The 17,857-nt window shown below is 33.9% G+C and overlaps 1 protein-coding gene across 6 annotated transcripts in view; it reads left to right on the forward strand.

The window, feature by feature from the left end:
* The window catches only part of Scn3a (sodium voltage-gated channel alpha subunit 3), a 107,685-nt gene that overhangs the window by 29,267 nt on the left and 60,561 nt on the right, over window positions 1-17,857 (forward strand). For 3 of the 6 annotated variants that reach the window (XM_033756326.1, XM_033756328.1, XM_010606874.2), the window contains exons 4-11: window positions 5,638-5,756; window positions 7,188-7,277; window positions 11,306-11,434; window positions 12,114-12,205; window positions 12,983-13,255; window positions 13,452-13,515; window positions 15,437-15,578; window positions 16,713-16,919. In XM_033756326.1, coding sequence (XP_033612217.1) covers window positions 5,638-5,756; window positions 7,188-7,277; window positions 11,306-11,434; window positions 12,114-12,205; window positions 12,983-13,255; window positions 13,452-13,515; window positions 15,437-15,578; window positions 16,713-16,919 — 1,116 coding nt within the window. Of the gene's footprint in view, window positions 1-5,637; window positions 5,757-7,187; window positions 7,278-11,305; window positions 11,435-11,930; window positions 12,023-12,113; window positions 12,206-12,982; window positions 13,256-13,451; window positions 13,516-15,436; window positions 15,579-16,712; window positions 16,920-17,857 lie in introns of all 6 variants that reach the window. The other 3 variants (XM_033756327.1, XM_033756329.1, XM_010606876.2) reach the window with 1 other exon arrangement.

Consider the following 17,857-nt stretch of genomic DNA (forward strand, 5'->3'; position numbering starts at 1 on the left):
ACAAATTGAGTTTGGCAACAGAGATATTACTGGATATGGGTGCATATGTGTATCCATAATTTTTCCCATGTGAAAAATTTTATAGTACTCCTTACTGTCACTTAGTTTTATATAAATTATAATGAACATAAACATTTATAAGACATGAAGAATTTGTCATACTGAGGAAATATGACTAGATTAACAATACTTTATTTTACAGTAATAAAATTTGAATGACATCAGTACAACTAATTACCTGCTATTGCTAACATGGTTAAACAAATGACAGACACCCAAATAATAGCTATGTAAAAATCCAAATTTAATACAACATTATGAGTCCATATTATACTTCTTGTTTTTATACTTCTTATTTGGCTGGAACTTTCTTCACAATCATCTGCATTATGGAACCCAATAAATAATCTTTGTATTAGAACCCATCCATAGGCACATAATACATGTGTAAGTTCAACCAGAAATACATTTGCTTTCTATCCACTAATCTAGAATATGATTAGGAACCTCTTTTAACCTCACTGAGATTATGGCAGGCTAGATTTTGGAACAACTACACATGGTTAAAACAGTACTCTGAAGGGAAAAAAATATCAAGATTAGAATGCTTTAAAAACAAAGAAACCAGACCAAAAAAACTTTCAATTGTTTTCAATCTATGTGTGGTTTAAAGCCACAGTTATAAGGTATTTTACTAATGTTAAAATAACCACATTGTTCTATCAGAATTAACCAATTTCTGTAGTTAAACCAGATAAGTGCAGATATTATCCTTTCTAATTGACTGTATAGGCATTTTAGTACTACAGTCTATATTTCTACTTCATCAAAATAAAAACAGTTCAATGTAAAAACTAAAGATAAATTAATATCACTTACTTGGTGACTTGTGGATTAAAGAAGTTATGAACAACTTGATTAATCAAAGCAGACAGTTTTAAAGGCAATGGTTGAAGAAATTGCATTCAAGGAATTCAAAATTTGAAGTTATAGATGCTGCCTAAAGGAAATGACACTAACCATTTGGAATGGGATTGGTCCTGTTGCTTTAAAGGACTACTCCTCAGACTTGCCTGTATACATCATCTGAAGATCCTATTAAAATGACAATTCTGACTGCACCCATCTGGGTTGGGGCAAGATTTCTCTTTTCTTGTTGTAGTATTAGGGATGGAACTCATAAAGGCTCTACCACTAAACGATATCCCTAGAGCCCTTTTCAAATTTTATTCTGAAGAAGGATATTGCTAAATTCTCAGGTCAGTATCAAATTTTCTGTCCTTTTTCCTCAGCCTTCCAAGTTGCTGGGGTTGTAGACTTGACCACCATGCTGCATGCAGCACAAGAGATCCTCCATTTCTTACAAATCGATCATTACATGATACCTGTCCTGCCGGTAGAATGTGGGCCACACTTTGAGTAGCAATCTTTAAAATGTTTTATTTATTTGAAGTGATAAAAACAAACTGAAACAGTTAAACAGGTTCCCTTTTTTCCTTTTAAAAAAGTTTCATAAAATTTGGCATTAAATATATATCACTTATTTCACAATAAAATTTATTTCAGTCTTATACTGCAGAGTTAATGTTCTGAAATTTAGCTACTGTATTAGTATTGATGATTGTAATGAGACAGTTATTTTCTAAGAAACTAGAAAGGAACTCTCCTCTGAGAACTATTGATCTACAGTATGTATGCTTGCAAATGTCTTCAAAACAGAGGGCTATAATTTACTCTGACATAATTAAAACTATTTACTAATTAAAGAAAATGAATGGTTCACTCGGTATGACCTTGGAAAGAAAAGGAAAATAAGAGTGGTAAACATCATATAAAGGAGACAGATCTTTAATAGTAGATCTCAAAACATTTTCCTCCTCATGGGGTTACTTCATTGTAGAGGGACTACCACAGGCTGCCTAACATGACAATAAACATTCTGTGGCATTTAATTAAGTCAGCTGGTTTGGACACTATGTATAACATGGAAGCGTCTGCTTATAATTTGTTTTCCCATTTATCTACTAAATGGAAAGAACATGATAGTTATGCCATTGTAATTATTTAATCTATGTGAATTAATGTTTCTCATTGTAAATAGATTGGCACTTGACTTTATGTGTCAGGCTTTTAAATTCAGTTAATGTGAGTCTTCTACTGAAAAATGGAGTTTTCCTGTGTGCTGGCATAGTCCACTTTAATCATTTCTGTGAATGAGAACCAGACTTGGACCATGATATAGTCAGGTGGTGTAGACCACATTAGCTAGCTACACTGTTTTAATTCATGAAGTATTTCTATGGGTGAATATTGACGTGCAACGTGGGTAGTCTGTGACCTTTTAGGAGTTTGCAAGAAGTTAATTGAACAACTTCTAGAATTTAAAATCGTGGCATGAATCTGTGTTAATTGTATGAAATGATGCAGGGAAAAGCACTTTAAAACTGTAAAGGTTAGTCAGGCATGGTGGTCCACATCTGTGATTCCAGGACTGAGAGGCAGGAGGACTGCAAATTCAGAGCCAGCCCGGGTTATAGAGCTTGTTCCTGGGCAGGTAGGGCTACTTGGTCAACCCTGTCTAAAATAATTAATAAATAAACAGTGTACAGTTTAATAGTGTAATTGTCACCATTAATTTAACCAGATGAGTAACGTCACAATACATCTTAATGACTTTTAAGTTGACCAGAAAAATGTCTTCAAAACAATAACAGTGGACTAGAGTAATAGCTTAATAATAGTGCCCATACTAATAATAGCTAACATTTGCTGTGCTGGTACCATGTTGGACACCATTTGAGCTCTTTAGCTTATTTAATGTTCAGTGGACTGGTGAGGCAATTGCTATTGTTAGCCTCAGTTTACAGATGAGAGTTGAGAAAAGTTTATTAAGTTAACAGGACCTGACTCATAAGTGACAGATCCAGGATCTGAACCTAAACAGGTCAGCTCTAGAGCCAAATATCTTAACCCAGCAGTTAAATTACATATAGCATTTAGTAGTACAACAGAAGGACTTAAAATTCAGTTGTATCATTTTTTTTAATTTCTGTGATTGACATAGTCCTATGCATAGATATATAAAACTTGTTCTTACTTCAAAGTAACAAAAATCTTAGCAAATTTGTAAGCTGTACATTTGCCTGGGAAAAAGAAGTAAAAAATATCTGATGCAAAATATTTTCAGCTATAGCATTTTAATGTTAGTAGCAACATGTTCTTATTTTTAAAGGCACATCATTACTTGGAAATCTGACTTTAGAATTGGTACTATTTATCCACCACCTACTTATCTACTGAGTTCTCAAGTAATTTTTGGTTGAAGTACATCATGAATAGCAAAGCCCCAAATTTCAAATATATTTCTTGTAATTCTTTCACTACACAAGACATCAGTTTTATTCCTCATTTCTCATAACTCAGGATTTTGTTTGTGGCAGATATTATGCTCTAGAAATAAACTGAGATTTGGTTCTTAAGGCCTTCACTGTTTCAGAACCTGTCAACCAACGAAGCTGATCTTAGAGTGTCCGCTTTAATTCCACTAGTTCTACATGGGCTAATCTTGCAGGAGGAACACAGGGTTCCATGTTGAAAGGGACCATTTGTTCCTGCTCACTGTTTTTTGGAGATATTTCAGAATAAAATTCTCTCCTAACACTGCAAAATTTATTTCTCAGATAAATTGTCTGCAAAAAAGTATGAAATCATTCACCTTAAATTACGAGCTTTTTGCATGTTATTATTGCTGTTGAATGCCTAAATGCATCTTGTTTAACTGTAATATTAAATGATCTAATCCTGTAAGTCAATACAATCTTTTAATGCTTCTGTACTTACAGGGAAGTCTTCCTGAGGTCTACTGTCCCTTGCAGATAATCCTTCTATTAGTAAAAGGTAGTTTACTTAGCCTCTTCCTCTAACTTATAAAGTGCAGTTTATTGAATATGGTTATTAAGTAATGGCTGGATGTATGGTCTTAAATACAAAAGGCTGATAAACAGAACACTTAATTTCCCTGCCCTTTATACTCACAATATAAATATTTCTGCCTACCTCTTCAAACAGAGCATGTTGTCAGTGAATATGAATTTATGGGATACAGCCCTTACTTAAAGGGTAAAGGGTAAAAACATATTATTAAGTAAATCAATATATAGGATAGATGCCATAAAGGTGAGCAGCATCTTAATGGTAAACCAATATTTAATTAAAACAAGTGTTTCATTGCAAACAACCCCATTAAATACTGTGGCAAAATGGAGAAGTAGATACAGGCTCTTTGTACTCAGTGGTTTATAACATCTAATCCAGTCCTCCCTGGCATGAACACAATGGAAACTTCTACTTTGACTGATTACAAGCAATGTGCAAAAGAGTACAAATTAATATATTAAAGGTTAGTGATAAGGGAAACAATTAGGGAGTGATCAGAAGACAACAGAAAGATTCAAATCAGGAAATCATTTTGACAGCTGAGAACATCTCCCAGAGAGTAGGGTTTAAACCCTGACTTCATAATACAATTCCTGAGGAAATTTTTAAAACCGGTATCATCTTCCAAATTTCTTAATTCAGTTGGTCTGAAGTGGGACTTAAATTAGCACTTTGAAAATCTCCCCAGAATATTCTAATATAAAAGCTACTCTAAGACCCTCTATTAAATACTGGCCATTGTAGGTGGGACCTTATCGTCAAGTCTGTTCTGGAGATACCTTCCTGAAATAGCAGGGAGTTTGTATATGATGACCTCTTTGGTGCCACCTTTCTCTCTAAGGATCCGTGACACTTGTTTTCAGAGTCAGAGGGAGAGCTTCACATGTGTGAGTGGATTGACAAAAGGGTTATGCTGGGCAGAGCAGAGATAATTCTAATTGGAAAAAATAAAAGATGATGCTAGAGGGGTGTTGGAGGAATGCTACAGGTATCCCTGGGCAGTGTAGCTTAAATGCTAAGTTGATCATGACAGGTTTGAGATAATAGAATTTTAGCTATGGAAGATTCTTTGAAATGATGTATTTCAGGCTTATTTTCAGGGCAGATGTCACTTCTCGGTCTTAGCTGGGAAGCTGAACCCTGCTCACCTGATCTATAGAATCAGGGAAACCAGGTAACTCTACATACATGAATAGTTTAAGTCATGGGAACTACTGTAGGGACAATAGGAAGCCACTACAAACTTTGGAGTTAAAATATTTGATATAATTAAAATACTTGGTATAATTAAAATATTTGTAAAAGATTATTTTAATAGCAATGTGTACAGAATACCAAAGCTGAAGTTACCAAAGCTGAAGACAGATGGCAAGCTTTAAATAGAAATGAAATCTGTAAAGCTGCAGTACAATTTTGTAAAAAACCTTGTGTAGGATATCAGTTTGTATCAGCAAGTTAGAGTCTTGGAGACCGATTAGATAATGGTAAATTGAATCTTTATTTGTAACTATATGTTAACTTAGGGGAGAAATGCCTCACATATTTATAGAATACATCTAACATGTTTGCACCATGCTAACTGGTTTAAAGAAACAAGTTTGAATAAATAAATGAGGTTAAAAAAGGATCTTGATGTGATAAATTCCTCAAATAAGTCACATGTCTAACTCAGTAATTTTTTTCTCGTATTTTCTTTTTCAGACTTTTATAGTATTGAATAAAGGGAAGGCAATTTTCCGATTCAGTGCCACCTCTGCCTTGTATATTTTAACTCCACTAAACCCCGTTAGGAAAGTTGCTATTAAGATTTTGGTACACTCATATCCTTTTTATGTGAACTGTCTAAATGCTCTTTAAAACATGATTTTCAAAGGGAATGTTATTCTTACTTTTAGACATTTCTGTAATTTGTTTGAGATCATTGGGACCATTAGCTTAACTGATTATTCCTTTTGGTTTTCTGCTATTTAGACTGTAACAAGATTATTATAACATTATTATTGATTGTGGAAGTAAGTGTGAAACCACAATAATGAATGGGTAAATGAACTACATCATGCAGTAGGAACAGGAGCAAATTTCCTTCACATTTTCATTAGCGTCAATGAAATCATATATAACTATTTGCAAAGAAGCCGTCTATTGGAGTTGGTGTTCTTATGTGTATTGCCAAATATTCACCATTTTGCCTTAATTGTCTCTATATATTTAACCCTTAAATCTATTCTTCATTCTTTCCGGAAATATTTACTAAATGTCCACTTTATGGCTATGTACTGAGTTGAAAATGTAGCAAAAGGTTTTAAAGCTTAAAATTATTTGTGGGCCGGTGTGTAGCTCAGTAGAAGAGCGGTCGTCTGGCATGCTCAAAACTGTGACTCCCCACCTTCCCCCCGCCAAACGCATGTACATCAGTCAGGAAGTGTACGTGAAAGGGAAGAATACATGTGAATACATGTTAACTTTAATAAATGTCTACGTAATGATCAAACAGATAAGGAAGCATTAAAGAATGCATACTTTACGTAGACAAGTTCAAAACAATCCTATGTACAAACTAAAAACACTAATTGACCGAGAGACACAGAAAATGAGCTGGGTATCCTTTTAAAGTGTGTTTCAGTTTTCTCATCGTACAACTTGATGTTGGAAAGTATTTGTGTTTAAAATTATTTATCTCACAATAATTTTAACTTTCATACAGGGAAATCTGTATTGTTATACCAAGAGAAAGGAATTCTAATTCTCAAGAAAGCCTCAGAATAGTGTTTATCTGTTTTGGTATGAGGTACACTAGGTACTTGAAGTTAAGTAAGTGGCCTCGTGGGTCCCCCTATATTATAAAGTGAAAATTTAAAAATGGAAAAATAATATTACTTTAACAGCACAAAACTGTACCTCCCTTTACTATCACAAACTATAAAGAAATGAATTATATTACTTTAAGTTTACTTAAGCACATTTTATAGAAGACCCCTAGTAGTACAATTTCATTGCATGAATTGGAAGTAAAATAATTCTCATTTGCTTCAAATTGTTCTTTATCAAATTCAATTTTATGAGTATATGATGTGTAAAAAGTAAACCAAATCATGTGACAGGCTTTGAAGTATCTTTTAAAAATCATTGTTTTAATATGAATAAGTATGATTAATTTCACAGTTATCCTGTGTTGATTAATACTTTTACATTGGATCATTTTTAAATGGCCATCGCAACAAACTAATGTTTATTCCTTAACTGTAATCTACTTTATTCAGCATGCTTATCATGTGCACTATTTTGACCAACTGTGTGTTTATGACCTTGAGTAACCCTCCAGATTGGACAAAGAATGTAGAGTAAGTAAGAATACTGCTTAGAATAAGAAATGCACACTCAGACTCTCTAGCACTGCCTTTGTAATTGTGTCTGACATAGTTTCTGAAGCTTTTTGAAATCAGGCTAAACACTTCTATCTCAGCAAAGGTTATTTTCATAATATGAAAGAAGATAAGGAAAGTTGTTTGGGGAGTTTTCCTTCTATGAGGTAAGTATTTTTCCAACAAATGCGTGACAGTCTCTATTTAAGAGAAATTATAAATTAGCATATATTTCCTGGCAATCTTAACTAATCATTGGGCCTGAAAATGAAGACTCAATCATAGTTGAGCATTCTAAATGCAATACATTATAACCAAGACCTGTCATGTAAAGGTACAAGACCCCAATGATGAATGTAACTGTACTGTATACCTAAAAGGTACCAAGAAACTCAATGAGAAAAATAAAATAAATGCAATATATTATAGTAATGCAATGATCAATGTACTGATGGAATAAATTATTTTAATATATTATTGTTACTGTTATATTCTAGTTAAATAGATGTGTTTACCTCTATATTATTATAGTAGACCTTTTTGATTTCAAAATGGTTATATTTAGTTGTTTATGCTAAGTAAAACTTTAGATGTAGAGGTTACTTAGACACAGGATATATGTTAAAACCCAGCCGAACATGTGTTCTGCTAAGGAAACTAAATATCTTCTGAAAATCTGTGCTCCAAAAATAACAGGGTTTAAGGCAAGCCATGCTTAGAACATAGCACTCAAAACTTATGAAACTTTGTAACCAGAGTACTAATTAAAAGCAATAATGATCCCAATAAAAAGATGCTTACCCAGTTATTTTTCCAATATTAATGCGTAAAATCACAACCATTGAGTCCTTCAAAGCTTTAAAAACTAGGTCTCCTCATCCTTTTTCCCTTGATACTGAAACTGAAGGGCATTTGTTATCACTAAAAGAAAATATTTAATCTGTATTTTTACATAGAAAGATCTAGGCACAGAGGTCCTTGAGGACACCAACCCTTCGTTTGCACTAAAAGAAAACATTTCTACTGATTTCCTACATTAAAAGTTTTGCTAAACTAAATTGAGTGTGATTAAAAAAAAGGTCTTCCTTGTTTCAAACATTATATGGTGGGAAAACTATGCAAGAACAAATACAATTTCTGCATCATACAATATTCCCTTGCCAGTCACATATAAGATTATTTGTATGAATGAAATGAACGAAATGTGTAAAACAGAAAGTGTTTAAATCATATAGAGTATTCATGTATGGTTCAATACAATGACCAAGTGTTTAAGCAAATAAATAGAGAGAGAGAGAGAGAGAGAGAGAGAGAGAGAGAGATACTGGGGTTTGAACCCAAGGGTACCATACCACTGACCTACATTCTCAGCCCTTTTTAATTTGGGGACTAAATCTCATTAATTTAGTCAGGCATACCTTGAACTCATGACCCACCTGCCTTAGCCTCCCAAATACTGTGATTATAGGTGTGTGCCATCATGCTCAAGATCACTCATATTTTTAAAGTAATGAGAGCTAAGATATAATAGACACTGCCGCTTTTTATTTCTACATATTTTCCTAGATTTCTGTGGGAGGTAAGGGAACACCTTGCAAGCCATTGTTAGTGATGTAATACATTAGCGAAAGTTTTTTAAATATTTTTTTAAATACTTTTTAAAAGTTCTTATTGCAGAGGATCCATTTCTTGTGTTGAAGTGGGCCATTTAACAGAGCTCTCAGTTACCGTGTCTGATTTTGCTGTTAAAAATGCACATACCTATATAAAACAATTCTCTGCATGGGATTTCTCTGGCTGGAATTACTGAAGATAGGTAAAAGTACATTTGGATAGTGAAGTCTCTTTTTAAAGGAACAGTGTTAACTTAGAGATGTATACACATGATGAAAATAGGCTCGGCTTTAAAGTTTTTGATTTACATCTTTCAATTAGAAAACTTCGCACCAGTTTTCTGATCAATTATTTCTAGAATCTTGACAACCAGTCAGCAGGGGGAGCAAAGCAAAATATTAATGGTTGTTGCCAGGAAAAAAAAGAGTCTGATGAAAAGAGAAGATAATTCCGTTCTGAGATGCAAACAGAAGTCACTGATACAGAAACAGTCACTGTGCAGTGTGTCATAGACAGTACTGTCTGAGGATGACATTGATTAGTGAGATGAGGCACTTTTAGAGACCTCATCACTACAGGCAAAACAGTGGACATGGACGGCATGACAGGAGCCTGGTGGGGGCTGAGCCAAGAAATATCAAGGTCTCTTGTTTCCCATGAACCCGTCCAATCTGTTTGCTAATAAGCACTTTTGAATCTCGGTCTTGTGTAAAACTTGGCCTAGTTTTTTTAGGACCCTCCTCTATACACAGATACCAAAACCATACACTCCAAGTGTCCCACAAATGTTTCTGTTTTTCCAAAGATAGAAATAGGAGACTTTAATCTTAGTCTAGGGACTCTGGAGATGACATAGTGCAGCCTAAGCAGAGACTGTACAGCATGACTTCTTAACGTGATGAACAGATGTTTTAAAAGGCCAGCTATCTCTCCTAATGGAAATGTCATGGCTATTACTTGTAGCACACAACAAATCCAAGCTAAAACTTAAGTACACATAAGCTTGGGATTGTAAAATATAACTTTACCTAACGGTGAGCTACTCCATAATCAATAAAAACAGTGATAATATTTGTTCCTCATGAAATAAATTGAGTTGTTGGGACAAATAGAAGAGCGGTGCACTTAGAAGAACTGGATGTGAGATTTCTGCACACATTTTTCTCTTACTTTCTTTTATGAAAGAACTTTCTGTTGAAACATTTCACAAATATCTATCCTAACTTTTTTCATGGATATAGTACTGGTAGGCTGGAAAATATAATGAATTATAATAAGAGTAAATCAAACCTTTGTGGTTTGGAGGAAGTACTCTGAAAAATAATTGTAAATTCTTCTTTCAAAGAACAAAATGTTTGAAAATAAGTACTTGACTATTTTTGGAAGAAATCAAAACATAAATAACTTTCATTGTCAATGCTCAAAGGAAAAGGACTAGAAATGTACTACATTATAGCAAACAGAAATGTTTTTCACCATTTTGAAAGCTGAAATTTTAATTCAAGTAAAGTCTAAATTATGTGACCCCTGCATGAAAAGTACTAGCTTACGCAAGGTTAGATTCAAGAATTTTATCTATTAATTTTAGTATTGCATAGATGCACCCATAAAATACTAGAGAATTGAAACATTTCTTGTGACTATATATGTGTAGCTATATAAAATCATGGACGTATTTATATATAATTATATATTTTTACATATAGAATCTCAAACAAGAGAAAGGAGAGAGAGGAGACATTCAGGAGTAGTTTTATAACTTTATACATGACACGTATTGGTCCAAACAAAATGAAGTATATTTTCTAAATAAATGTAAAATTTTCTTAAAAATGAATCTAATCATTATGAAATTTGAATGGAAATATTTTACATAAATGGTTCCAAGCTATGTTGCATTTTAGAGCTGTATTGCCCCATTAAGAAGTCACCAGCTGCATGTTGTTATTGAGACTTAAAATTGGGCTCGTTTTAACCATTGAAACAATAATTCTGGATATGCTATTTTAAATAAAATATAATATTAAAACTAAATTCACATAATCTTTCTTATCTTTTTATTTGGTCACCAGGAATTAGAATACTGCATTGTGTCTTGCATTATATTTATATTGGGCACTGCTATTCTAAAGAGAAAAGCTTAATGATTATCCACAAATTATACAAAGTTATTATTCCAAAACTTAACTAGAACAAATTCTTAAAGAATATATTTTCAATTCAGTTTAACCCTTAACTTAGTGTTATGACAGTAATTAAATTAATATGTTTTTGGTAAATAGAAATAAGGAGCAAACTTTAGTGAATTAAAAAATAACAAAACTACAGTATTCACCATACTATTTTAACTGTGCAAGTGAAATTTTAATTTTGGCTTGGATGCTTTTTCCTAGATACACATTCACTGGAATTTATACCTTTGAATCACTTATAAAAATTTTGGCAAGAGGGTTTTGCTTAGAAGATTTTACATTCCTTCGTGATCCATGGAACTGGCTGGATTTCAGTGTCATTGTGATGGCGTGAGTAATTTTTAAAATTTGATGAATTAAAAGAAATTAAAACATTTGTAGCATAAACTAAGTTGTTGAAACATATTTTAATTGTAGAGCTATCTTACTGGTTAAATCAACTACGTTCCTCATGTATATTGAGAGTGCATATTAGAATCCATATATTGCGAAGTAAATAATCTGGTAAATAACCTAGAAGTGGAATTACTTTCATGTTCCATAGTCTTTCTCTTCATCAAAATGAAGTTATTCATTGACTACAATTTAAAGCAACAACTGTACTTTGATCAATTTTGCAAACAAATGTGTTCAGATTAGGAAAATTACATTGAAATAAAGTAACAAATGCCTTTCATTAAAGGCAACTTTCAGCATACAGCACCCTAAGATCTACAGCAATTTCATTTGTTTAACTCAAGGGGCTCTGTGTGCCAAATCCAACATTAACTCTTTATTTAGTATGAACTTTACCGAAACTATCAGTAACTCTGATTTAATTCTACAGGTATGTAACAGAATTTGTAAGCCTAGGCAATGTTTCAGCCCTTCGAACTTTCAGAGTCTTGCGAGCTCTGAAAACTATTTCTGTAATTCCAGGTAAGAAGAAACTGGTGTAAGGTGGTAGGCTCCTTATATCTCCAACTTTTCTTGTGTGTTATTGTGTTTGTGTGTGAACTCCTTATTACAGATATGTGACAGAGTTTGTGGACCTGGGCAATGTCTCAGCATTGAGAACGTTCAGAGTTCTCCGAGCACTGAAAACTATTTCAGTCATTCCAGGTGAGAGCTAGGTTAAACACCGAGGCTGGCTTTAAATACACGGCAATAATAATATTGAGGTTGAGACCAGGGGCATAGAATTAGCCTTGTTCTTTATTATTCTTTATCAAAGATGCCAAAAATATTTCTATGCCAGCTCCATGTCTAAAATTTGAGATAGTTTATACTTATATAAAGTCAGCCTTTGAGTTTAACAGAAAATTGCATGAGATATCTATTTTTAAAATGACTGGTTGCTCTCTCATTTACAATGTAAAATTTTTCTCTCTTGCATTCTGATAAAGCTTTGCTACCATGGCTTTACAAACTGATTTGTATTTTACCATTTGCTGCAGATCTATTTTTAAAATAGATCTTTTATAAAGGAGAAAAGATTATTATGGAATGGCATGCATATGGCATGGGATTTCTATTATCTTAAAATTCTTTTCTCCTTGAAATCACTGCTACTTGGAGGCAAGTGCAAAGAATAGTTTAGAGGGAAATAGCCTCACGAAACACAAAATTCTGAAGGGAAAAATAATACAGGAACTTTGTCTCTTACATGTTTATGGAAACACATAAAAAACACGTAATACTTCCTTCCTAGGTGTATAAACTTTCATTTTGAATCTCCAGTGCCTTTCATGTGTTTTATAATTCATCAGGCTCTCCATAAAGCTTTGTCTGTATAGCCAAGCAAACATTTGTGGGGGAAGTGGAAAGTATGCAAATATTAAGAAGAAATATTGGTTTATGGCTCTCCTCTTTAGTTGACATGTAGTTCTCTCTCCTTAGGTTTAAAGACCATTGTGGGGGCTCTGATCCAGTCAGTGAAGAAGCTCTCTGATGTCATGATCCTGACTGTGTTCTGTCTGAGCGTGTTTGCTTTAATTGGGCTGCAGCTGTTCATGGGCAACCTGCGGAATAAATGTTTGCAATGGCCCCCAAGCAATTCTGCTTTTGAAACCAACACCACTACCTATTTTAATGGCACAATGGACTCAAACGGGACATTTATTAATGTAACAATGAGTACATTTAATTGGAAAGATTACATTGGAGATGACAGTAAGTATTGCTACGTATGTTAACGTTAGAGTTGTTGAATGTATTTACAACTAGAATTGAGACAGCCTGTGCCAAGTCCCTTTTGCAGATGCACATTATGGGTGTACACTTCAAAAATAACCAAAATAATTAAACTTTGATTTATTCTGGATATGAATAGGCTTTATATGAAATAGTGCATTATTTATATTAACAGGTCACTTTTACGTTTTGGATGGACAAAAAGACCCTTTACTCTGTGGAAATGGCTCAGATGCAGGGTAAGAAATACATTGCTTTAACCAAAACATTTATTGGTACATTTTAGATACACATTTTTAAGAAGTAAGATACTGTAGAACATTTTTCAGAAGACACTGTAGAAAAAAATATACCAGGGAAGGCTTACATGTACATAGTACCAAGCAGTGTTGCCTATCTACCTTGTTTGATTCAGTGGATTGCCACCAGGAGGAACTTTCATTAAATGCTTATAAGAATGCAAAAGTTAGTACTACTTTGGAAGAAAGTTTGGTAAATTGTTACAAAATAAGCACATTCTTGACAGATGATAAAACAACAGCACTGCTACACAGTTAACCAACCAATCCAAAAATATGTCTGTACAACAACTTGAGTATGAACATTTACAACAGCTCTATTTATAATCGCCAAATATTACAAGTAAACAATATGTCCTTCAGTACATGAGTGAATAACCTAGTATATACATGCAATGAAATATTACTCATTGTTAAAAAGAAATGAACTATAAAGCCACAAAAATATTTCATTGAATCTAAAAAAATGCATGTTTCTTCATAAAAAAAAAAGCTAACCTGAAATAGCTATATAATGATGTCAGTTACATGACATTCTGGAAAAGACAAGAACAAGATTATTGGTTTTCAGGGGCTTATGGTCGAGTTTGACCCGGTGAGCACAGGGGAGGTTTTTATTTGTTTGTTTGTTTGTTGTTTGTTTGTTTTAGTATATTGCAGGACCTGCAGTTTACAATCTTTGCGGGAAGTTGGTACATGTACATACTATAGCTTGTTTCTTTTTTTAAATTCCCTTTCTTTTCCCTCCCCTTTCCTTTCTCCTGTAATTTCCCATTCAAATTTTTATTCCTGTGGATATTATTGATCTTAGCTCATGCCATGGCATATACTGTTTATATTCATTGAGGCTATTAGGTTTCTGAGCATGGCACATCTTCATTCTACTTATTTCCCCTTCCCTTCCTATTCACCCCTTGCCCTTGTTTCCTTAGACCCCTTCCCTATTGCTTGAGATCTGTCTACTTGTCCTCTTCTCTACACCCTTTACTATTCTTTTGTTTGTACTTTGTCTCACCCAAATGAGAGATACCATATGGGATTTAAACTTATGTGTCTGACATATTTCACTCAAAAATATATTTTCCAGTTGCATCCATTTTCCCATAAATGTCTCAAATTTGTCATTCTTTATAGCTGGGTAATATTCCATTAGAATTTTATAATGGAGAATTCTTGAGAGGATTCTGTAATGGTGAATATAAAACATTAAGCATTTGCCAAAGCTCATAGAACAAGGAGTGAACTTTAGCATTTGCGAATTATAAAGAAAAAAAAAATCCTTTGTGAAGGCAGGGATTCCAGGATGAATTTTTTAAAAGAATGTGATACAAATATTTAAATGTAAATGTATGGAACAAACTTAAAGAAGGAAATGGGGTAATAATGCTCTAATCTCAGTAACTGGACATAATTGGAGTCTGTAAGACTAAAAGCAAAAGGTACATAAAGCCCTGCAGTGCATAAAGTTGATTCCTCTGTTAGTATGGATTGATAATCCCACAACTATTTCATGTGTGCTTATAATTAAGTAAGTAGATAGTGGATGAAATGACAAGTTCCTTATGGCAGTGGATTCAAGTTGGAGGAGTGAACATGACCTCAAGTTTAACTGCCTCTCTGCCATTGTAAATGTCTGTAATCTGACTCCTTTGCACCTAAATTTTCTGCTTTTTCAAAACATATATTTTACCTGTTGAGTTTCCTATGACCAATCACATCAGGTGTTCTAGAAATGAAAGCCAAAAAAAAATAATAATAATCAAAGACAGTAACTCTGGGTTTTGACAATTGCTATAAATCAAGATTGATGGAATTTGTCTAATATCTGTGCTGAGCCCACTGTCATTTCTCCCCTTTATAGCCAGTGCCCAGAAGGGTACATCTGTGTTAAGGCTGGTCGAAATCCCAACTATGGCTACACAAGCTTTGACACCTTTAGCTGGGCTTTTTTATCTCTGTTTCGACTCATGACTCAAGACTACTGGGAGAATCTGTACCAGTTGGTAAGGTCCACATTAAGATATGTTTTTATGAATATATGTATATATAATGTAAATATACTTTTACTTATTTTCCATATAAAATGGCAGTTTTGGGTATCAGTCAGATATTAACTGACATTTATCTAATTTTTATTATTTTATTGTTACTAAACTCCTGACACAGAAGAAGAAGATTCACTGTACAGAAGGCGTTTCTAGAATTTTCATCTGTCCTTCATTCCATCAGAATTATAGTTAGGCTGGTAGGTGAGATTTTTATATGAGACAGTCTTCCCATTAGGGGCTGTGGAGGATGCAGAGAATATTCCTGACTTTGGGGAGTTTATAGTCTAGTTGTGGAGATAAAAATGGCATGTGAAAAGATTGTTTATCAATTATATAAAATTTCAAATGAATCAATAGCTAACAGGCAGAAGAGGAGCAAGAAAGATATCACCGGGTGATGTAAAGTTATAAATGCTATGGATGTGGAAACCTATTAAATTAAATTAAAGACCGCACCTTCACTTGTAATATACTGCCTCGCTGTAAACCCTGAGAGACATTTCAATGATGTTCAAATATATATCCAATATATATTTATTTGAGATGGGTTTATGAGGTAGTATCAACAGATATGATGAATACGTACATTTTTTAAAAAGTAATAGACACATCGTCATGAATCCCCCTAAAAGTACTCTCCTGTAGTTCAGGCCCCTTACCCATCCCTCTTGCCATTCTTTCAGAAGCAGTTCTGGTAGACCTCTTCCATAAGTCTTTATTTGTGTTATCATGACCGCCTCTCTGTCCTGAATTGTTTCAAAATGTTTCCTTTTCCTGGTCATTCTGACTTTGGGAAAGACTCAGCAATGGGTGACTTCTCAGGTGAATAAGGCGGATAAGGACACTCGATCATGTTTTTCGTCAACGCGCCTTTCTGTTGGATGGCACTTGACTGCAGCATTCACCAGTCCTTTTATTACACTTCATAAAGACACAAAAGAGGACTTCCAGAGCTGCTTCAGAAAGCAGCAAGAGCGATGAGATGCATATGTTGGAAGTAAGCGAGAACATTCCTAGCTGTGGTAATCAGCTCTTTGTTGAGGGACATTATACTAAACTATCAATAAAAATGATCCTTCTCTTCCCTAGACATTACGTGCTGCGGGGAAAACCTACATGATATTCTTTGTCCTAGTCATTTTCTTGGGTTCTTTTTACCTGGTGAATTTGATCCTGGCTGTAGTGGCCATGGCTTATGAGGAACAGAATCAGGCCACCTTGGAAGAGGCTGAACAGAAAGAGGCAGAATTTCAGCAGATGCTGGAACAGCTTAAAAAGCAGCAGGAAGAAGCTCAGGTACTAAGTGATAACATGTAAACTTTATTATTGTAGCTTCTGTGTACAGACATTGTTGTACTATAGGAATTCATTTGAATTGGTCTTTTATTTTGCACATAGATATTGGAATTAGAAATGAGAAAGCTGTTCAATCCTAAAAGTGTTTCTAAATGTGGAATCAAAGTAACTTTTTAAACATTATGTTATAAAGAAACCAGGTAGTATGTAGAGATTACATTGACTGTAAGGTTTACTATGCAGCTATCTCATGGAAACTGAGGAAAGAATTTAATTTTAGTTGAATCAAAAAAAAGTAATATGGCTAGCATTTCCAACTACAACTGTTCACCACTAATAATGACATTTGAGACTTCATTCTGAAATTACTGGATCTCTGGTGTTAAAAAGAAAATTTTATGCATACTGATGCTTAATCAGTCTGAGATTTCTGCATTGCAAGAGGTGTCTGCTATAGTCCATTTCAAGATGTCAAGGTGGCACTTGTAACTATGGGCCAACTTTAGATATTTTATTAGTATTAGTTTGGGTTAGGGTTGTAATGCGATGGACACTCATGTCTTGAGAGAACACAGCAGCACAGTATTGGATTAAAAAGTGAGGAGGGAGAGGTCTATATTGCAAGAGAAAGACTGGGGGAGATTTAGCAAGAATTTGTTCCATGTCAGAGTTACGATTCCTCCAGATCTTAGCAAGTATTTTATGTGGTCAGTCTTTTTAAGTCTTTCTCATATCTCCTTACTCTATTAGTGTGCCTTTTTCTAATAAATAATGATGTTAAATATGTGTTATTACCTTTCATCCTCATACTTCTTTTAGGAAATATCGATTCAAATTTTTAAATATCCTCTTTTTTTTTAATTCTTAGGCTGATTTCTTCCTATTAGTGTTTTGAGTGCTCTGTGTAAATTCTAGGTGCAATACTTTATCATACATAT

The sequence above is a fragment of the Fukomys damarensis genome, unplaced genomic scaffold, assembly GCF_012274545.1.
Source record: "Fukomys damarensis isolate Sample0158 unplaced genomic scaffold, DMR_v1.0_HiC HiC_scaffold_26, whole genome shotgun sequence".
In the NCBI taxonomy this organism is placed as follows: Eukaryota; Metazoa; Chordata; class Mammalia; order Rodentia; family Bathyergidae; genus Fukomys; species Fukomys damarensis.